Source organism: Camelus ferus, chromosome 6 (genome assembly GCF_009834535.1).
Source record: "Camelus ferus isolate YT-003-E chromosome 6, BCGSAC_Cfer_1.0, whole genome shotgun sequence".
In the NCBI taxonomy this organism is placed as follows: Eukaryota; Metazoa; Chordata; class Mammalia; order Artiodactyla; family Camelidae; genus Camelus; species Camelus ferus.
The window spans coordinates 27,820,865-27,844,450 of record NC_045701.1 but is presented as its reverse complement, the minus strand read 5'-3'; the positions used below and the strand labels follow the sequence as shown (position 1 = coordinate 27,844,450).

Below are 23,586 nucleotides of genomic sequence, written 5' to 3'. Positions count from 1 at the left end.
GGAGCCCTCGAATGTGTACGTAATCGGACACATATAAACACTGAGCACATTTGGGTGCCCTTGAGCACCCTTTTTCCTTATTCAGGACTCAATCAGCTAATCAATAACTGGAGCTAGATTGTTTAGTGTGTGTTTACATTTTAATTTTTTCCCCAAGAGTGAATGCAAAAGCTGATCGTTGTACAACTCTGGGTATTTATGAAACATTTAGATTTGTTTAAAGTAGGAGGAAGAGCTATGAATGCAAGTCATCGTGCAGATCTAAGTCTGCCACTTAGCTATTTCCTAACGACTGACTGGTGCGTGGCATGGTGCTGGGGTAGGGATGGGGGAGGACCAGACGTGTAGAAGGCGTGATCCTTGTCCTCAAGTGGTTCCAGTGGTTTAAGGGAAATAAGACACCACTACAGTCCTAATGTGAAAAGTCTTAAGTGCCTTAAGAGAGGCACAAAGTGCCCTTTCACTTGGGAGAAGAGCAATCACTTCTGACTAAGAGAGACGAAGGAAGCTTTCATGACTTTGGCACTTAAGCCGGGAAGAGGAGAACGGGGAGGATTTGAACACCTGGAAATGAGTAGGAAAGTCACTGAGGGAATGAGCAGGGAGAGCAAGGTGCAGGGTGAGGAAAGCCCTGGTGCAAAGAATAGTGGCAGGTTTGGTGGGGACAGCACGAGGGGTGAGCTGGAGGAAAGGGTGCTTGGCAAGTGACCACGTGTAACATTTTTCTTTAATTTGCACAGCAGTTGTGTTACTGGGTGCCGTATTGTTCTCACATTTAACAGGTGAGGAAATTGAGGCTCAGGAGGGTTAAGTGCTCTGTCCAAGGACAGTGTAAAACCAGTTCTGGGTCTGAAAAGGTTAGACAGACCAGTAGACTAAGTTTAGAACAGGGGGAGCTTTGATTGCCAGAGTAAGGAATTTGGATCATGTACTGTAGTTCAGAGGTCAGCAAACTACAGCCTGTGGGCCAAATTCGGCCCACTTCCAGTTTTGGAACTAAATTGACTAGAGCACAGCATCGCACTGTGGTTCCCTCACGTATTTTTTCGGGCTCCTTTCACACCGCAACAGGACGGTTGAGTCGTCCCAGAGACCTTACAGCCCACAGGGTCCAAAATACTGGCTCTCTGGCCCTTTACAGAAGACCTTTGCCACCCTGGCTGGAGCTGACTGGGAGTCGCTGAGAGTTTCTGAGAAGGGAAGTGACATTCTGGGAGCTGTGCACTGTTAACTGAGACCGCGCTGATCAGGAGGATGGGTCGGAGGGACCTGTTTCAGTTGGGCGGGCTGTCGTCACTGCACTGCTGAACTATGACAGCAGCCTCCCAGCATGTCTTCCAACCAAAACTTCAAAGCTCAGAGAGTCTAGGCAGGCACAGGAAAATCACTGTGCAAACGAGCCAGTAGACGGCACCGCCTGGCGGCCTCAGGGCTGAGGACAGGACTGGCATGATGGGAAGCGAGGCAGACCGAGGTGCTGCCGCACCTTCCAGTTTGACAGGGGAGGTCAGAACTTCAGATTCGTCTGTGGAGTGTCTGCATTCCACGTGCTGGCACCTGAACTCATGTTTATTTAAACGTCCTGTGGTTGAAGGAAATGCAATTCAAATTTATGTAAACCCTCTGAGGTTGACCACACTGCCGACCACCACTTCGCAGTCTCTTCCCACGTCATTACCAGAATACTGATGCTGCGTGAATGTCACATGACCAGCAGCGGCAGCTGCTGTAGCTTCTTCCACAAGGATAAGACCCTTTGCCCATAGTTTTTGAAGAACATTTGGAGACAGACAGATTGGCTGACCGACCAACAAGTCAGTCATCTGACCATCCATCCCTTGTCAAGTCAAAGCAGTTTTTAAGAGCTGCCTGTATGCTCTGTCATAACAATGTATCTAAGACAACTAGACTGTCAGAATATTTAAGCATTTGTTTCTTATCATAGATAAGTTTTGTATCATATGATACAAAAGCCACTGTCAACAGCCTTGCCCTCCACAAGTGATGCGGACTCTAATGTCAAGGACATACAGAGAATCTAGCGAGAATTTGCTGGTTTGTATTTTGCAGGACTGGTTTTTAGCATCGGTGATGTTGTATTCAGGTGAGAGTAAAGGACTTCATATTTTAATGCACCTGAATGGACTTGAATATTTTCCCCAAACCATTCTTGATGTCTGAATTTTTACAGCTTAGAGATTAGTCACTTAGAGGGAGGGTATAGCTCACTGGTAGAGTGTGTGCTTAGCATGCACAAGGTTCTGGGTTTAATTCCCAGTACCTCCATTAAAATAGATAGATAGGCCAGCTAGCCTAATTACCTTTCCTGCCAATAAAAAAAGAACATTACTAGAGATTAATCACTTACAATTATTTGTTCATTCATTAACTTAGTATTTATGGGTCACTTAGTGTGTGCAGTTTTACTGTGCAAAATGCTAAGGAAAACAGTGAAGTCTTCTCTCCTATTTTTGAGAAGCTCCCATTCAGTGTAAAAGGCAGGTTCATAAAAACGATCACAGCACAGGGAAACAGACGACCTTGGCAGGAGGCGTCAGCTATATCCCACCAGCTTTACCTTTCTCTATGTAATAAATGTACCTCAGGATAGGAAAAGGTGGGAAGACGTTCCATTTTATTAATAAAGTGACTCTAAGTGTCCTAGAAAGTCTTAGACAGGACCAACTACATACTTACAGGGCTCCTTGTTCATATAGTAAGACTTTCAGGACAGCGATTGGAGTGTGTTAAACTAAGGCGCCTCGTACAGCTGTGCGGGTTACGAGCCTGGGCTGCCTCGTGGGCTCAGCATCAGCAAGAAATTCAAGTGAGCAGTGTTTTAGTAAAGGGTGTAGTTGCTGTTCCGTTGGTTTGTTCATAGCATGTGTATGCATGCCAGCTGCTGTCTCAAGGGCTAGGAACACAGCAGTAAAAATGACAGCCACCATCTCTACCCTCTTGTATCTTACTGTCTGAGAGGTTTGCATGTGATAATATTCATTATCTGGTCCACTTATGTTTTAACTGCATTCTGAGGAAAGCATTTAAATGGCCAGTGAATCTTACTTTTTCTTTATACTTTTAAATATACAGTATCGGTTGAGTATATAATTTCCATCTATAAATACATAATACATCATTTTAATATTATAATTTATAATATATAATATATTAGTACATAATGTATAATTTTATTATACATAATATATAATTTTCCTACAAGGAACAAGTGTTCTTTTGGTTATGAGAAAAACGAGGTTGATAAATATACTTAGAAGTTCTATAATATTTGAAATTTAAATTTTATTTATAATACTTACCTCCAAGAACCTTGGAAAAAAATATGAGGAAGTAGATGCAATCTTTGAAGTTTAATCATTTCTTTTATTTATTTGGCTGAAAAATTTGTGTCATGCCTGCATCAAAGTGTAGCTTCTTGTTATGACTCTTAAAATTTGTGTTCAGATCAGAAAAACTGAGCTGAGCTCCTTGGTTTGCTAAGTCTTGGAATAATAGCATTAGTTGATTCCGTTTTCTTTCAGGGCGCACCTAAATGATATTACTGCAAGACAGTAATTAGCTGATAGCTCCATTTGTTTTATTTGTAGTGAAAAACTATTGCCCTGCATTCTTAAGGAATTCCTTCATCTCTGTGATGGAGATTCCATAACAGTTTTCCTTTATTGACCACTTGCTATGTGTCAGGTGTACTAGATGTTTTATTAGATGTATTAATCCACTTAGTCCTCACAACAATACCATGTGGTTAGTATTGTATGTATCATAACATTTTATACATAAGGAAACCGAAGTTTAGAAAAGTTGATTAACCTGCTCCAAGTCTGATAACAAGAGTCAAGCTTCGCTGGTGCTGAAGCTGCTTGCCACCAAGCTATGCCTTCTCCCGATCTTTTATGATTTGCAAGCATGCCCTGTGAAAGGGAGACAATAAGTTGAATGAGAACATTTAGAGGGGAGCAGGATGGAGTCACCGAGATCAGAATTGTCCTGCGAAGTCTGCGGTGTGCATGCCAGCCTGTAGTGCGCCGAGCAGCCACTGACCAAGGACGAAAAGGTTAGCAGTGAAGACCGGACCTTAAGTTGGCTCGCAGCCTCCCTGCCTTCACATCCCCAACCAACATCACCCCAGATACTGAGAGAACGTGGAAAGTGATTGAGAAATTCAGGAATTGGGGGAGGCATTGCGGTGCCAGGAGAATAGTACAAGACCGACTCCGAAAGAAGAGACCAGAATTCAAAGGTGAAAAGGAACTACTTAAGCAAAAGATGACCCCCAAAAGTTCCCTAATAGTTAGGGAGCTCAGAGAGAAATAGTCATTCTAAACCATTCCACTGGCATTAAAATTAAAGTGTCACTAATAGGTGCTCCCTTTGACAACAAACCTCGCTGGAGAGAAGCCAGTAAGAGTAGATGCTACAAGCTGGGGCCTCATTGACGACACCATCGTCTTGTCTGCAAATCCCTCGGTGGTCAGTCTCCAGTGTAGTCTGACCTTGATTTGATCCTTCTGTGCATTCTTTACTTGTGTGGGTGTCGTCAGAGATGCTGCTGCAAACAGACAAGTTGAGTAGGCAAGTGTGGTGTGTACACACAGACCTGTGCCAGTGCTGAGAAGTGCCCGCTCTCACGGCAGCTTTGCAGATGTATTTCTTGGCTGTATAAATCATTGCTCATCTTTGTCTCATTTTTCTTTCTTTTCTGGCGCACAAGTCAGCACGTTAAATTGATTTAACTAACTTGTGCATGTGAGCAGGGAGATTGGATTACTAAGCATGTGTTTCAAGCAAATTGTGCAAAATTTCCTAAGTAAAGAGCTAAGGTGCTCAGCCACTTCAATATTAAGCAAGTGTGTGATTAATATTGAGTGAAAGATTTTTATCTGAGGCCCTGAAGAAAAAGCATGTTCATTTTTTTAGTGTCTCATTTGGTGGGTCTTTAGTGTTTTTTAGATATTTTTGAAGAAATTTTTAGAATAAAGGAACATACTAAGAAGTCAGAGAAAGACCGATATCATATGATATCACTTATATGTGGAATCTAAAAAAAATAATGATACAAATGAACTTATTTACAAAACAGAAAGAGACTCACAGACATAGGAAACAAATTTATGGTTCCTAAAAGGGAAAGAGGGGCAGTAAATTAGGAGTTTAGGATTAGCAGATACAAGCTATTGTGTATAAAACAGATAAACAAGGTTGTACTATATAGCACAGGGGACTACATTCAATATCATGTAATAGCCTATAATGAAAAAGAATATTAAAAAGAATATGTATATTTATATGTATGACTGAATCACTATGCTGCACACCAGAAACTAACACAACATTGTAAATCAACTAAACTTCAATTAAAAAAAAATGAAGAAACATACTCAGGATACTGTAACACCCATGTTCCCATCACCTAGAATTAACTGTTAGCATTTTGCCACATATTCTTTAAGATTTTACAATTAAAGAATGAAGTATCATAGATAAAAGTGAAATTCTATTTGACATACTGCCTCCCAGTGCCATTATCTTCTTCTGTTATTCTAGTGATCACCTCTATCATGAACACTAGTATCTTTCCAGTCTGCATATAAATACAAATAGATGTTTACATGTATGTTTACATATACGGTGCAGGCATCCGTGAACAGTATTGTTTCGTGGGCACTGTTCCCCGACATATGTACAAGGTAGCATATTTCCCGCACAGTAACAATAGTAGTGAAGTGTATTGAATGATTACACTGTGTCTAGAGCGGCAGCAGTCCCTTCATTGACTCTACATAACCTACAGTGTTGTTATTATCCCCTTTTTTAGGTGCACAGAGAGGTCACTCGTTCAGGGTCACACAGCTACTAAGTAGTGGGGCTGAGAATTAATCCCAGTCAGGCTCTGGACCCTGAGCACTTGACTGCCAGGCTAGATGGCCTCTTCACTCTGTCACTCTGCAGAATTTGTTACTCTTTCAGTGTCATGTTTCTGATACCCACAGTTGTTGAGTTCATAGAAGCAGTTTATTCCTTTTCATGGTTAAATGAATTCAATGAATATGCTCTGTAAACAACATTGGATGGTGCTTAACAGCTATAAAATGGAAATAGTGAAAGTCTCTATCTAACAGGTGGTCGTGCAAATTACATGGTTTAATTCCAATGAAGCAGGTAGAACAGTACCTGGCATGGATGTGCACGCGGTGAATGTTAGCTATTACTGTTTCCTGTCATCATCCATCTATTGTCCTATCGAACCTGATAATTCGGTTGTTTCTAGTTTTCCATGATTGCGTATGTTGCCGCTGTGAATGTGACCCAGTGAAAGCCCTGTGTCTAATTATAAACGTTTCTTTTGGGTGTCTCCCTAGAAGAAGAACTGATAGCTCACAGAGTATGTGTGTTTTCAGTTTCACTTGACGCTGCCAGAGCCCACTGTGCCGATTCACACGCGCTCATGCACTGCTTGGCAGTTCCCATTTCCCCACGTCCACAATAATAGCTGATAACTGTCTGACTACTAGATTTGCTGATCTGATGGATGAGAAGTACCATGCTGCTGAACTGATGAGATGGATAAGAAATAATATCTTCTTGTGGACTTGGATTTTTTGTAACAGCCTTATTGAGATGCAGTTCACATACTGTAAAATTTACCCTTTGTGTACAATTCAGTGGGTTTCAGTATATTCTTAAGTATGGGCAGCCGTCACTGTTCCCTAGTTTTAGCAGAAACCCGTGACCCATCGGAAGTCACTCCCTCTTCAACCCTGTCCCCAGCCCCTGGCATTGCTGATCTACTTTGTGTCTTTGTGGATCTGTCTACTCTGGACATTTCACATAAATGGAAGCACATAATATGTGGATTTTTTCATCTGCATTAATGTTTTTGAGGTTCATCCACATTGTAGTATATATCAGCAGTTCTTTCCTTTTTACAGTCCAGTAATATTCCATTGTGTTAATATACCCCATTTTGTTTATCCACTTATCAGCTGATACAAATTTGAGCTGTTTCTACTCTGAGCTATTATGAACAGCTGGCTACTATGAATAGCTGCTATAAACATTCATATGTAAATTTTTATATGGACATACATTTTCGTGGTCTTGACTACGCATTTATTTATAGACCTAGCAGTGGAACTGCTGGGTCATATGGAAGTTATGTTTAACATTTTGAAAAACTACCAAACTGTTTTCCAGAGTGACTGTACCATTCTCCGGTCCCGTCAGCAATGTATGAGGATTCCAGTTTCTTCACATCCTCACCTCCAAACCTGTTACTGCCTCTCTTTTTCATTCTAGCCATCCTAGTGGCTGTGAAGTGGTATCTCACTGTGGTTTTGCTTTGTATTTCTCTGATAACTGGTGTGCTGGTGGGTCACTTGTATGTCTTTGGAAAAATGTCTATTCTGACCCTTTGCCTGTTTTTACACTGGGTTTTGTCTTTCTCTTTGAGTCGTAAGAGTTATTCATGTGTTCTGAATACGAGTCCTTTATCAGATATATAATTTACAAATGTTTTTTCCCATCTGTGGGTTGTCTTTTCACTCTCTTGATGTGAATTGGTGAATTTTAATATCTGTAGTTTTCATATGTTTCCCCCAAAATTCGATTTTCAAAATTGTCTTCATTTTATCTGCTGAGTGGATCACAAGCCAGAAAGCCTTGAAGTATGCACTGAAAGTGAAGTGAGTACAACTAGTATTCCGTAGATCAGAAACTCCATCACTGGTCTCAAAAGCGTAGGCTCCCCAGAGACATGTAGTGAGCCCCTCCGCCAGTGAAGGGAGTTCCATTTTGATAACCCAGAAGAGACACCTTTGCAGAGTTTGAACTTAATGAAAAGCACTGAAAACCATCCCTTATGTCTTCAAACTGCCGGTTGATTGATTCAACAGCATTTGGGTTTCTGTTTAACCTGACCTCTTCCTTTTTCTTCCTTTCTTTTCCTCCTCTCCCCTCCCCCTTCCCCAACCTGATTTCAGGTTGAAAATGGCTCAGGAATCAGTCAGCAAGTTAACATCAGAGAAGAAAGTAGAGACGAAGAAAATCAACCCCACGGCTAGTCTGGTGAGATGCATGTTTCGTCACAACCTCAAGGGTTTTCATTATCACTGAGGTGCACCCAGGAGTGGGTCTGAATTAAAGGATAAAACTCAGAGGAATGAGTAGTATCTGGGTTCTCAGTTCCCGTCCCAGGGAAGCATATGGTAAGAAAGAACACGGGGGATGACGGAGTGAGGAACGAAACACAGCTTCATGTGTTCTCCCAGCAAATTGGAATAAGGTCATTTCCTGATAAACCAGGTGTAGTCACTTGCCATTTCACACCCTTCCACGTCATGAGCCCCCCGATCTCAAATCACCGTTCTGAAATGTTTGGGCATTTTCACCTTCATCAGTCCCTTTTCTCTGTTAAAGAAAGGGACGGGGACAATGCTCCTTCGATAGCTGGTCAAATGGAGATGCAGGAAGATACAGCCTACCTCACTAGCATCACTTCACAAATGGATAGCAGAAACCAGAACCAGATCCTGGGTCCCCTGACGTCTCTCCCTGGGTTTGACACTTGCAGGCTAGTCAGTCTTCCTTGCTGCGAGGGGAAGCTCTCCTCCACAGTCCTGTTTTCAGTAAGGATTGCAAGGACTCTCCATGTTACAGTAGAAATCCTGAATGGTTAGGAACCCAAGGTGTACAGGTTCAAATCCCAGCTTAGCCACTTACTAGTTATGAAGCCTTAGTGAAGTTACTGGGCTTCTTCATTCTTCACTAGTACTTTTTTGCCAGCTGCTTTAAATCCTTCGACAATCTAAGTGGTGTATAAATTCTCAAGTGAGATTATTTCTGTTGATTGTCTGAGACATTCTCCTGACAGCCCCATCAGCAGCTAAAGGAAGGTTGAGTGAGGTCGATGAGTGAGAAATGGGAAAGTCGGGGCCATACAGCCTGGTTAGGGACAGCCACAGTCAGCACGCAGCGCTCCGACAGAATGGACACATCTCTGTGCTCATTTGACAGTGTATTCATCACCCTCACTTGTATGATTTTTGGTGGCAGTGGGCTCAAACTCTGATTTTTGTCGTCCTCCCTCATTGGCCACTACTCCTTTCCCCGGGCCTCTGGGCTAACTTTTACAGCCAGACCTTATTTCCAGGGGCAGAGAGGATGGACTCAGCCCTGTGGACAAAGGGGAAGCTGTGAGTTGACCGGGGCGTGCTCTTACAGGTGCTGCCTCCGCGGTGCGCAGGCTCCTGGTTGTGATCTTTGACTTGTTGGGGTTGTTTCTTTTGTTGCCAGTTTGTTTTGGTGGAAATTAGGGAGGAGCTTATAAACTGATCCCTGATTCAATTTCACAAGTCAGGGATGGGATCCAAACTCAGGATGGGTGTTTAAAAATTATCTTGAGTTTACATCCAGGCCAATTTTGTAATTCTCTGCACTGTCACATCTCATAGCTCACAAGCAGCTGAGAATTTATTCTCAAAGGGCTCCTCTCTGCACCTGCTCTTTCCAAAGGAATGCACTTGTCCCATTTCTTTTTTAGCCTTCCTTCTGTCCACCTTGAAGAACAGACAGTCTCATTCTTACGATGCTTAATATATTTACTTCTCTAAAGTCGTAGAAACAGCGAGAGTCCATTTTTCTGCTTTGTGTACTCTTGTTTATCTCACCAGCAGACTTACACGCCCTTCTGCATTAGAAGGCTGTCCCTGGGGAGGAAGCTCAGGAAGAGCAGAGCAGAACATCCTTGGCAAGACGGGAGCTTCTGCCATTCAGCATAGACGAAATCGTGTCATTTTCCGTTTTGCCCAGCCTTTGTTCAGTTCTGCCAAGTTGGTTATAGGTGGCCACAGTCAACTTGGAAAGAGTGGTTTTTCATATCTAGACTCCCTAGGAACTATTTCTTGAGCATTCCCTAATGAGAGGAGTCTGAGTAACACCACAAAGTTGGGAACTTTATTGCAGAAAACGAGAACAGAATGGAGCAGACTAGCATTGTAAAGGCTGGTGTTTTCGATGGATATAGTTGGTTGACTAGCTGGTTGTTCATGTGGTTTGTTTGGTTTGGGGAGAGTAAGATTGGAAGGGGTAGGAAACAGGGTTTCAGGAAAAAAAGGATAGAGATTCTCTCATTTCTAGGGCATGTGGTACAATTCTCTTCAGTATTCTAGACTAACACTTGAGAAATGTATCAAAATTTGAAAAAGGTGAAAATTTAGACAAAGGAAGAATAATACACTCCATTTTTTTTTTTCTCAAACAACAGAAAGAAAGACTGCGTCAGAAGGAAGCCAGCGTGAGCTCCAGCTAAAACAGAGGCACAGAGAAATGACGATGGCGAGACAGAGGACCTCGCGTGGTCCTTTGTAACACCAGTGCTACAGGAAGTTCTTGAAAGATATGTTACTAATATGTGTCTTTTGCTCCCATTTCTGAGGTCATCGGCAGTGAGCACCTCGTGCCTTCTTAAGGAAGCCCCTTGTTAAACCATAAGAACAGTGAAAATCTGCTGATGGAAACATTGCAGGATTTTGGGGAACTGTTTGTTGTAGAGGTCCAAAGTCCACTCTGTTATAAGACCAGAATAAACACCAAGCTTTTCCATTTCTTTTTTTTTTTTTTTAAAGCAGAGATATCAAGCTTTCTAACCCAGGCCTGATATATGTAAACTTGTGATAGAAGAAGAAAAGGGTCTTTTTTTGACGATCGCCTTGAGCAAGCTCAAGCCTTGGTCTGGACACACTGCTGGTTTGATTACTGATCTTAGTTTCACCCTACCGCAGCCAGATCCTGACGTGCCCTCCTCGCCAAAAATGTTGAAATTTACTAAACGTTTTTAAAGAGGTCCAAGACTATGTATTTCCCAGGCTGGAGGAATGGATATTTTTTCCATTTTTTTTCATGTAATAGAAAAGACAGAAAATGGAATTATATGTGGGTGGAGAAGGGCATTAAATAGCCATAAACTTCATCCTGGAGAACAAAGTATGATACAGGGAGTTGACATCAGCCATTAGCAAGACCCGTTCTTTTGTTTTCATATCAGTTCATTGTGGTTTTCTGGATTCTCCACCCCTTCTGTCCCAGAAGAAACTGATACCTGAGCAGGGACAGACTTAGGGTCAAAGCACTTGCTTGGACGAGTGACCCAGTATCAGTCAGGGCACATTTCACATCTCCAGTCGTTCGTATGTGGGTGATGCCACACTGATCTACAGCTGAGCTGTACGCCATGTCCTGGGACCATGTGTGGCTGGACCTCTCCCACCAACTCCAAGAGGCAGTTTGTAGACAGGAGAGCAAATGCTACTCACAGCCTTTTATCATGACCTTGACTGACAGGCAAGTGACATACAGTGAAGCAGGGGTCTTTGATGTCAAAAAATAATTCAGGGCAGAAAAAAAGTTCTTTGTTCCATCAAAATGGAAAGAAGGTAATTACGTTGATATCGAACTTGGAGTGAAATATCATTGCGTAAGCAGCTTTATCTGACCCTGGAAGCCCGTGTGACCACTACCCCTTGAGTCACAGGGAAACCACCTTGGACTGCTCTCCTGACACCATTACCTTCAGCCACCACTCTTCACATCTGTCTTGCGAGGGGAGAAGAGAGGAGACTCAGGGTGAATTGAGATGAGGATCAAAGTCTATCAAGTTTCAACCTTGAAGGGAGAGAGGTCCAAGCTTTCTCCTCTGATTGGCAGAGGACAGTGTGGAGATGTGCAGGAACCTTAAAACCCTCCCTGATCTGGCTGCCACATGTGGCCTGCCTGTCGCCCCAGCACCTTCCCAGACGCTCTCACCTTTCCAGGTACCTGAGTGTTCACCCAGAACATGCCTGCTAGACATCAGCCCCCTCAGGGACCCCAGAATAGATTCAGCCAATTAAAGCAGCACCGTGTCCTAACACCATGCCCGTCCTGGGAGTCAAGAATGCACAGTCAGGGTCAGATCAAGTCAAGAAGCCATATTCATGTAGGTGCTACCACCTTTTCTGACAATCCAAAAGAAAAGAACATAATACTGTGGTGTGGTTTCTTTTTTCCGCCCCCAAATAAAAGGATAAGACAAGCCAACCCAGAAGAACCAGTAAGAACTTACATGACTAGAAGAAGTTGCTTGTGAGCAAGCTTTTCATATGGCCTTCTTAGATTATTTCTCTTCATTTTCACTGAACTGTGAAGAAAGCCTAACAGATTTCTCAATTTAAAACAAATGCTCCTTACAGCCACCCCGTGCTCTGTGACATTCCTTCTAGTATTACCGTCCAAAAGAAAAAAAACGCCTGTTTTGCCCAGGCCTTGGGCATCAACTTTGAGCTCAGAGAACAACATTAAGTCTAGATCCTTTTGAGTCCTTAAAGCCTTGATGGAAGACAGCAGCAGGCGGCTCTCATTGGGATCCATGAAGGCCACTTCAGGTCTCTGAGTAGGATGCTCACAAGAAAACCACTGGACAGAAGCAGGACTGTCACTTTGGCCACATGACCCTGCAAGACCATGCTCTCAGGGACCCAGTGCTGAAGAATAATGAGTGCAAACACTGAGTTTGAGAATTAGACAAGTGCAGCCCAAGTTGGGTTTCATCCTCGTGGACAGACTAGAAACTGGCAGTAAAATACCTAAAGGGCGCAGCTTGCCTACCTCTCTGCTGGGGAAGCCCAGCGAGTCCAGTGTGTGTGAGTGTATTAAGACACCGTGGCAGGATCCCCACTGTCCTCACCCAGTTTGTATCCTGCGTTGTATGTCTGGACGCCCCTCCCGAGTCCACACGTGGACTACTTTGGGACAGCACCCTCATTCCTAACTTGATGCCAGGTAAAGGTTTACAAGAGTGCTCAAGGTGGGCTGTCTAAAACAACCTGCAAGCACTTAAAACGATCCCTCCCAATCGCAGCTGAGATTGTGTTAACTGCAGAGGTATCTCTGAGCTTCTCACGGGGAGGAAGTAGCTGGGGTAGCACTGAGCACCTTGGGCACTTCTGGCCAGCAGGGTCGAAGTGGCTTTTCCAAGCACAGCCCTGCCTGAGCGAGAGGGACAGTGGCCAGTATTTCTACTGTGTGTTTAACCAGACACTCACACTTGACTTACGAGTCCGACTCAGAGAAACCTTAGCTTATAAACATCATCATCTCTTCCTAGCCAAGACTCATTAAATCTGAGGACACGGCAGAGAGCAGTTCGGAGTCTCGCATGAGTAACTGGCATAGGCATCGAGCACACAAGCACATCGTGTGCTGCACGGAAGCCTGGTGCAAACACGTTAGGCTAAAAACAGGCCTGTGGGGCATCAAAAATCAGGTGCGGAGGTGTGCTGTGTGGCTTTTTAACTCAAAAAGAGGCAGCTTACAGGAGGGAGCGTGGTGAAGGGGAAAGATGGCCAAGAAGAAATGGATGGTACGATGATGGTGGAGGCCCAGGGGTCACAGGTTGGGGACCTGCTGCCCAGCAGTTGCCTTCTGAATCGTTGGGTCGATGTCTGTGTTGTCTCTTTAAACATTCACTGCAACCACCTAGGAACTATGAAGAAAGAGCTTCTGAAATCTGGGAGGTAGAATTAGGAGATCCAGTGGTGCTCTTCCATCTTTAAATGTTCTTGCTGCAACGAATTGGCAACGTGGTTGAGGAACAGAATGCCAGACTGGGTGCTGGTCTCCGACCCCCTCCTCTTCCCAGTAAGGACAGTAGAAGCTACACACCTGCTGAGCCTCTCTTAGGTACCTCCTTTTCTCATAAGGACCATAAGGAAAGGCATTTCCCTAAATGAAACGCTCATATGCTGCTGGTAGAAAAACCGGAAAAACTAAAGGAAGGAATAAAACTCTTTGATACTGGAAACCTCCAGCCAGATGAAGAAGTCATCGGCATGGTCCTTCCAAGACCATGACCAGATGTAGCAAGAGATGTGTAAGTGGATTTTTGGCAAAGGTTTGCCTGTTGGACTGGGATTGCGTCTCTCTCTCTCTTGATTATACTACTATATAGAGGAATTTTCATTTTATTCCTATTCAGGCTTTCTCAGACATCGTATTTTCTCATTTCTATTTCTACTTCCTTCTTGCCTTGTGTCATTGGTGCAGATCATTGTATACGGCAGCCCGGCAAACAGTGCCTCGTCAGCCAGCCCTGAAGAGGGATTAGCAGTGCAGATCTGTGGGCTCTTTTGCAGGAACCAGACTATAACGTTGGCCTGGGAGGCACTTCATTCCCTGACATTCTGATTGATCTCTTTTGTAGTACTCCCCACCCCACCCCCCAAACAAAGAGAAAACCAGTTTGGGGCTTTCTGTGTCAAGGGGAAGGAAGAACTTCAAAAAATATAGTCCCCCCCCCCAATATCTAATGTAAATATCAAATATCCAATTTTATAAATTGTCTATAAAAATTGCTAACAAGAACTGTTAGATGTGAGCTTCATTTTTTTTTTTTTGATCCTGCCTACCTGTTCTAATCAGAAAGAAAAAAAAAATGACCAAAAGGTGGAAGGGAAAGAAAAAGCAGCAACAGATTTGGCAATCCACAAATTAATTACTTCCTGAACCATCAGAAGGCGGGGGGTACATACTGTGAAACCCAGTGTTGTGGAAGTCCGAGGCGTGTAAGAATTTGAACAGCTATGAGGGCTGATGAGTGTAGACAAAGTAAGAGCTGTCTAATGCCCACTTGAGATTTCAGCCTAAACCGGGCGATTTTTACTGTGTATTCAAGAGAGTCAAGTATTGCTTTGAACAGTTTATTTTTGGAAAAGCCACATACAAGGAGAAGTGCTGTAATTTAAGTGGAAGCAGTGCTAGACCATTATAATTTCCTACCTCTAGTTCTCTTGCAAGAGCAGTTTATAAATGTATGGACCATCCAGAAGACCATGAATACCCCTTTTCATATGTTACGTTAGGTTTGTACCTTAGGGACACAACTGAAGAGAGTAGATTGAATAAAGAAATGAGTTTCATTCATGTCAGCTACTTTGTCATCATAAAGAAATCTGCAGCCCAGGAGAAATGAGTCTGTGTGGCCCAACTTAACAGTATTTGAAAGGAATGGCTAGTTTTTAACCTTTCCAAAATGCTTATAACTTGTTGGACACATTTCCATTTTCCAACTCTGGAGAGAGACAATCTGGCTGCTTGGAACCTTGTCTGTTATTGGTGCAGAAGTCACTTAAAGGCACCTTTAAAAATAGGCCTCGGCAGGTCTGGCTCCTTTAGACTCACAGAACGGTATTTATAACTCCGTTAGTGAGTCAAGGCATCGGTGGGCTTAGTGACACAGCTGTATGTGACTGAGAGGCTCATTCTGTGACATTTCTGCACACCCGTCAGTTGTTGACACCTTGTTAGAGCCCCCAAATTGTATTTTCACAGTTGTCCGCTTCCCCTCCCAAGGAGTGGGCAGTCTCCCAGACCCTCCCAGATGAGTGCTTTGCTGGGAAGCAGTGGATTCGGGAGAGATTTTAACGTGTCAGACTTGAAGCCAGTTCAGTATCTTATTTGTTCCAAGACCCTTAATCAGCACTGTGATATAAACTTAGCATTTGGGAAATGTGTGCAGTTGACAGCTTACCTGGAAATGTGACGATAAGGAAATGGCAGCGAGCTACCTGTCTCTTAAGCCCCTGTGCAGTTTCTACCAACAAAGAGATGAGGGAAGCCAATGGAGCCTCACTCAGTCGGTGGTCCTGTCCTCACCGCAGCTTACTGGAGCTTACTCTTCCTCTCTGTCCCCAGCCCCTCTCCCAGCCACCTTGGTGGTAAACGGTAACACAGAGGACCTTTTTTTTCTTGTCCTTCCCTTCTCTAGTATGACGGTTTGCTTCAGTCAGAGCTCAAACGAATTCTTACATATTATGTCTGTGAAGTACTTGTTGGTGAATATCTTCTTCATGCTATGATCTGGGGGAGACTGATTTAATCTCGTTTTTTTTTATATGAAAGCGGTCGCCAAAGCCATTAATCTATTCTTCTGCATTCCAGCTATGCTCATAGAACTTGCTATTTTTTTAATCTCTTAAATATGCTAAGAATCTCCAGTCTATCTCCTTTTCTGAAAGCTGGTTCATAGACTTCTGTGGGCTATTTGCTTTTTATGCTTTTTGTGAAATTTGATAGCACTGGGCTAGCCGATGAGCCCACAATGTTCCACAGAAATTCACCTCCAAAAAATTCGGCCTTCTTCCCCATGGAGGAAACAACCTTCTGTCACCCTTAGGCTGTTTTGTAGGATGAGCATTTCCCTAAATTCTATCTGTGTAGACACTAAGGGGTTCTCATGTTTTTAAAACTGTCCGAGTATCTTAAAAGAGGGTGAATACATCTCTCCTATACAGTGTGAGCTGCCGGTGTGTGATTTATAGTTAGCGTTACCAAGTAAGAAATGAGTTGTTTTCATTCCCAGTGGTTTGTCAACATCTTTGGCAAAGTTGTACATACTTTGCTTCATTGTTCTCTTCCAGGGCTTGCTTTGATTCTTGTCTCATGGAACAAACGTGTTTTTGTTGATTCCTCTGGGTCTGCTTTTCCGAAATGAGAGGCCAATCCTGTAGACCACTGAGCGTAAGGGGAAATGACTCCCTACCTCCGCGTGACTAGGATGGGTGTGTTCAGGAATGCACAGCTCTCTGGGAACTCTCGGGGTGGATTTTGAATTCCATGTTTCTGTAAGATGTATAAAAATGGGTGAATGGCATACAAAGATTGTACTATTTTCCCCAGCAAGAGATTAGGGGGTTCTGAAGCTTTACATTTTAGGTAGGTTTGAGTGATGTATATAGAGCTCATTTTTTTCCCCTTCTTCTTGGCAACCTGTCCCTAGCTATCATCTTATTTCTTCACATCTGACCACCAAGGCATTAAGAAGGTGGTTTCACTTTGCATAATTCTCTAAAGATGTCCATTTCCTTTGGAAACCAATTCATAAGTAAAGGAAACAGTCTAGTGACAATTCTCCTCTCTGCCCAGGGTGACACACAGGATTTAAGGTTTACCAAAGGGATAGGACTATTTCAAACAGTAATTTTATAATTCTACAATTCTTCAATTTCCCAAGACAAAAATAATATGACCCTACTGTTAATAGGATGTATAATCTTTGAAGAGTATAAGTATTAAGAAAAAAGAGCTTCCTTTAAAGAAAATATCTAAGATATTCCTAAAAAGGCAGAAACTTTTAGAAATTGAATACTTCTTTAAGATTTCTTTAGAGAAAACATGTCCTTGATTCATCGTAGTCTTTCCCTGTCATTGAGTTTTAATTTAGACTAACATGGTGATTTAGGGCATCATGCTTTGGCCTGGAAAACCCACACTGGCCTGCATGCCCAGAACCTAAGTGAAATCAGTCAGGGTCCTAATAGGAATCAGGCTTAACAGAAATGTCAATTATTTCAAGTCCTTTAGGGTTTAATTTCCTTAGCAACATCCTGGACCCTGCTTCTGAAAATTAACTTGACCCACGCAGTTATGTGTCTTCATTTTACCTTGTGAGACTACGGGTGATGGGCTGATGGAAAAAAACACAGAGGCAGGAGAGAAGGAAAACTTGAACAAGGGCAGGGTGCAGTGTTTTGCTGATACAATGCCTGGTTAGGGAGCTGGTGATCACTACTGTGGCTGCATCATGGGCAGCCTTTCAAAGGCAGCTCAAGGCACGTGTACAAGGGCGATGTGAGTGCCCCGTATCTCGTGTCGGTCCATGCCTGACAATGTGCTGGAAAAGCAGGGATCCCAGTGAAACTGAAATAACTCCATCAAATTTCAGATCTACTTCCATGGGGTCAGTTGTCCATGGAGCTCCCTGTTTCTTCTATGCCTGTTTAAAAGTCCCTTTGGCATCCAGCCTCCTTTCGCTTTTTTCCTTTCAGTCTTCCGAATCAGCCTCCTCTTCCTTCGTACCCAACAGCTATTTTTCCCTCACTTTACCTTTCCAGTTTCTCCAGGACCCAGCTTTCTCTGCCTCTCTCCCCTACAGACACCTGAATGTCCCCCTGAGCCCTCACACCCTGTGCTCCGCCCCGCAGCCCTTTGGACAGGGAGCGCTGCTGTCACCAAGAGAGACACGGCGGCGTGAGTGTGTCTCTTGTTAATGTCAGCACCACCTCATCACTTAGGCAGAGGGGAAAATCCATAAAAGAAATGGAAAATACATTTCTTTTTCTGTTTTATTCTAATTTATTTTAAGGAGGTTGAGGGGACGGTGATTCCAGTCTTTCTCGATGTCTCAGAGATTTTTTTACTTTAAAATTGTCTAATTAGGGACTATTCTTCTGGTAAGTGATAAATCAGTCCAGGTCACCAGCTATGATGCATAAGACTCAAGTTTTGAATCTCAAGTAACTTTTCTGTGCTGCTGGACAAAGCGATTTAATTCTTTGCAAACATTCTGAATCACAGGCTTTTTATTACCATTTGATTTTTACTACTAACCATGATTCAAACATCTTTGCGAATCTGGATCAGGATGTTGACAATTTGTGGTTATTTTCAGATCGATAGTAACTGTTACACTTGTGAAAGCACTTAAAAGTAAGTACTTAAAAGGAAAGTATAAGCATGTCTTAAATAGTCAACCATTTGACCTGGGAAAAAGCTGATTTTCCTATTTTAAGTATTAGACCGATCTGTGGGTGTAATCTTACAAGGATTTTAAGCAGTAATGAAGACAGTTTAAGAAATGAGAAGGCACTTTAAAGACATGAAACCTTACGTTACATGCTCTTGGGTATTTTTTTAATGTAATAAGCTAATTGGATTCAGGTATTTTTTCCCTTTAAATTTTTAAAAATATGTATTTCTAATTTGTTTGCATATTTAATTTTGTCAATGCTGAGAAATGCTCACTAGTTGAATTTGTAAATGTTACTTGTGACCAAATGAAGTATTTATTTTTAAAAAGAAAGGGTGAAGGAACCAATATTGATTTGTACATAATGAAAATATACGTGTGTATATATATATTTTTTCCTCCTTGACACTACTTGGTCCCCACATCAAGTATTTTTGTACATTAATATATATTGGTTAGAAAATGTAGATTGTCTATTCAAAGAATTCTATCTCTGCGATAGATTATATTTATCCCAACCTATTGATAACTCTGTTAATTTAAGAGACAGAACTCTATTTTTTGGAATTTGCAGAGAACAACATTCATGGCTTCCAACTGTAAATATGCTAAGGGTATTTTAATAAATCTCGGTTTCATGTCCGTCTGGTGTGCGGTGCAGATTTGTTTTCAGGAGGCATTTAAGACAGCATCCCAACAGTACAATGATGTGGAGAACGCCAGTCATTTCTTTCCCTGCAGCTCAAGTGCGGCATGACTGCTGAGCTGCAAGAAGAGCTGGATCTCAGTAAGACTGTCATTCACGTTTTCTTCTTTCTTCTTTCTCCCCAGCCATCACCCCAGCAGAGGTAACCTGGCTCACCCTTCAAGGTTAACACTGAGTAGACAAACCCAGCCAATCACGGGCTCAGCTATGCTGACCCAAAAGCAACACTGCTTGAACACAAATTGCCCAAGGTGGGGTTGTGGGATGCAGAACCACAAGGGTCCGTGACTTCGTGTCATGGGTTGGTAAGCGATAGCATAGGGAAACAGAACAGAAATGTAACTGTATTGTATTCTAACATTAAACACAAGGTGCAAATTCTTTTCAAGCAATGATACGACACGTGCAGATATTTAGAGAAAAACTAAAAGACATTCGGCAAAACACTCTTCTGTTAAATAGAAGTGTGACTCTGTGTTTTTTAATTGAGTCATTTGTTCCATATTCCTGAATGCCATGCGCTCTTGAGTTCTAGAAGGTTGCTGAAATGTACCCCAGTGTGTACAGATACATTTAATGAACATAAATGTTATTATCTGGGGAGACATTTCATCACTAGGTAGTCTTCTAAATCAGTCATAGAGCTGCAAAAATCTTCAGACACTGGACAAAATCTCCATTTCACAGAGTAAAAACTACTGAAATTCAAAGGACTTGCTGAAAGTCACACTCAGTAAACACATCAAGACTAGAATCCAAAAAAAAAACAACCAGACTAGAATCCATATCGGCCAAAGCCCTGGTCGCTGCTCAACTCATTTATCACGTGGTAACTTTTTTCTTTAAAAGACTCCACTGTGGGGAAGAGTTCTAGAACTGTTGTTTGGAAAGGAGGGTCCAAATGCTGCTAAAGGTTTGTAGAAACCATTATTAAAATTGCTCTGAATTAAAGCACCTAAAAGAGTGGAGGCTTATATATCAGAGGCCCTAGGAAAAATATTGACTCCACTGTAGGAAGAAGCTCCTCTTTCATTTAACTGAGATTTACTCACCCTTGCTGAGTAGAGTGATACCTGTGGAATTTTTAAGTATCATTTTTGCCTGTTCTTTAAATAACCCATGTGTGCTGATAGTCTGACTAAGAGGCCATAAATTCGAGGTTGAATATTCCCCTTTGACTCTAGCTGCCCATTTCACCTGGCTATGATATATTCATGGAATCTAAGACTTTAAAGTTGGCCTGCACTGGGCTTGCCTGCTTGTGTGCCTCCGCGTCTGAGTCTCCTGGAAGTAACGTGTGCTTCAAGCCCACCGTGGCGTGAGGACAAAAGGTAAGATAAGGTAATGTTATAGTTATCAACTGCTTCATAACAAAACACCACCAAAATCTGGTAGATGAAATAAACAATAATCACTTCTTATTTTTCATGGTTTTTGTTAGTTTGAGGAGAACTCATCTGGACAGTTCTCACTTGGCATCTCATAGGTTTCTGTGATGTATCTGTTGGGTCTGCAGTCACCAGGATGGCTTGAGTGGGGCTGAAACATGCACACCCAAGGTGGCTGACTCACTTGGGTGAAAAAGTTGTTGCCAGCTCTAGGCGGGGGGCCTCAGTGCTTCTCTCCCTACAGGGCTGCTTGAGTGATCCGAGGTGAAACAGGTAATGCTTTTTTTGACAGAGGCTCAAAAGCCATATCCAGTCAGTTTCATCATGCTCTGTTGGTTGAAGCATTTACAGTGCTCCGCCCAGGTTGAGGGGGTGGAGAAAACCCGCCTCTCGATGGAAGAACATCAAAACCACATTGTAAATAGTATATGTGGTGCAACTGTCTTTGGAAAACACAATCTGTCTGAGTAGCTTGCCCTCTTCTATCTGGTCTTGTTCTTATTCTTGTCATAAAACTAAATTTTAGGTTATTTTCAAAATTGTCCCTACTTGTTTTCCCCAACTCTTCTTTCTCTCTGCCTGCGTATCAGAGCACAGAAATGTTTGCTTATTCCTCTGAATGCAGGCTTGTTTCTTTATTATTATTGAAGTATAACTGATTGACAATACTGTATATTCATTTCAGATGTACAGCGTAGTGATTCAGTATTCTTGCAGATTACAATCCACTGTAAGTTATTACAAGATAATGTGCTATATACATTAAATCCTTGTTGATTTTCTGTTTTGTATACAATCATTTATGTATGTTAATTCCATACCCCTAATTTGTCCCTCCCCATTTCCTTCTCTTTGGTAACCACAAGTTTCTTTTCTATGTCTGAGTCTGTTTCTGTTCTGTATGTATGTTCATTTGTATTATTTTTCAGATTCCACATATAAGTGAAATCATACAGTATTTGTCTTTCTCTGTCATATTTCACTAAGCATAATATTCTCTAGGTTCATCCATGTTGCTACAAATGGCAGTATTTCATTCTTTTTATGGCTGAGTAGTATTCCATTGTGTGTGTATACACGCTTTAATCCAGTTGTGTGTTGATGGGTACTTGGGTTGCATCCATGTCTTGGTTGTTGTAAATAGTACTGCTATGAATGTTGGGGTCCATATATCTTTTCAAGTTAGAGTTTTCATTTTTTTCTGGATATGTACCTAGGAGTGGAATTGCTGGATCATATGGTAATTCTATTTTTAGTTTTTAAAGGAACCTCTATGCTGTTTCCCATAGTGGCTATGCCAATTTACATTCCCTCCACCAGTGTAGGAGGGTTCCCTTTTCTCCATATCCTCCCCAACATTTGTTATTTGCAGACTTTTTGATGATAACCATTCTGACCAGTGTAAGGTGATATCTCATTGCAGTTTTTTTCTAACTTTTATTGATTTATAATCATTTTACAATGTTGTGTCAAATTCCAGTGTAGAGCACAATTTTTCAGTTATACATGAACATATATCTATTGTCACATTTTTTTCTGTGAGCTACCATAAGATCTTGTGTATATTTTCCTGTGCTATACAGTATAATCTTGTTTATCTATTCTACAATTTTGAAATCCCATCTATCCCTTCCCACCCTCCGCCATTGCAGTTTTGATGTTCATTTCTCTAATAATTAGCAATGCTTACTATATGTATGTCTTCTTTGGAAAATGTCTGTTCAAGTCTTATGCTCATTTTTTGATTGGGCTGTTTGGGGTTTTTCTGATATTGAGTTGTATGAGCTATTTGTATATTTTGGATTTTAACCTCTCTTGTCACATCATTTGCAAATATTTTCTCCCATTCCATAGGTTGTCTTTTCATTGTATTGATGGTTTCCTTTGCTGTGCAAAAGCTTTTAAGTTTAATTAGGTTCCGTTTGTTTTTTAAAATTTATTTTGCTTTGGGAAAGCGATCCAAGAAAATACTACTATGATTTATATCAAAGAGGGTTTAGCCTATGTTTTCTTCTGGGAGTTTCATGGTTTCATGTCTTCCATTTACATCTTTAAACCATTTTATTTTTGTATATGGTGTGAAGAAATGTTCTAATTTCATTGTTTTACATGTGGCTATTCAGTTTCCCCAGCACCACTTGTTGAAGAAACTGTCTTTTCTCCATTGTATATTCTTGCCTCCTTTGTCATAGATTAACAGACCATAGACACATGGATTTATTTCTGTACTATTCTGTTCCATTGATCTGTGTCTGTGTTTGTGCAAACACCATGCTGTTTTGATTACTGCAGATTTATAGTATAGTCTGAAGTCTGGAAGGGTTATACCTCTAGCTTTGCTCTTTTTTCTCAGGATTGCTTTGGCAATTCAAAGTCTTTTGTGGTTCCGTATAAATTTTACAATTATTTGTCTAATTCTGTGAAAAATGTCCTGGGTGTGTTGATAGGGATTGCATTAAATCTGTAGATTGCTTTTAGTAGTATGGCCATTTTAATATTTATTTTTCCAATCCAAGAGCACAAGATAGCTTCCCATTTCTTCATCCATTTCTCTGAATCATCTTCAATTTCCTTCATGAATGTTTTGTAGCTTTCAGCATGTTAAGTCTTTAACCTCCTTGGTTAAGTTTATTCCTCAGTATTTATTTTATTGATGTGATTTTAAATGGGATTTTTAAAAACTTTCCCTTTCTGGTATTTTATCATTAGTGTATAGAAACACAGCAGATTTCTGTGTTTCTATTAACCATGTATCCTTCAACCTTGCTGAATTCATTTATTAGTTCTAATTGTTTTAGGTTGGAGCCTATAGGGTTCTCTCTATATATAGAGTATCTTATCATCTGCAAATAGTGGCAGTGTTAATTCTTCCTTTCCAATTTGGACACCTTTTATTTCTTTTTCTTACCTGATTG

At 41.7% G+C, this 23,586-nt stretch overlaps 1 protein-coding gene across 3 annotated transcripts in view; it reads left to right on the top strand.

Moving 5' to 3' along the window:
* The window catches only part of FMN1 (formin 1), a 397,658-nt gene extending 378,439 nt beyond the window's left edge, over positions 1-19,219 (top strand). For all 3 annotated transcript variants that reach the window (XM_032481561.1, XM_032481564.1, XM_032481562.1), the window contains 2 exons: positions 8,001-8,085; positions 10,283-19,219. In XM_032481561.1, the coding sequence (XP_032337452.1) occupies positions 8,001-8,085; positions 10,283-10,327 (130 nt within the window). In that variant the 3' untranslated portion in view covers positions 10,328-19,219. The remainder of the gene's footprint in view (positions 1-8,000; positions 8,086-10,282) is intronic.
* The last annotated feature ends 4,367 nt before the right edge of the window (positions 19,220-23,586 follow it).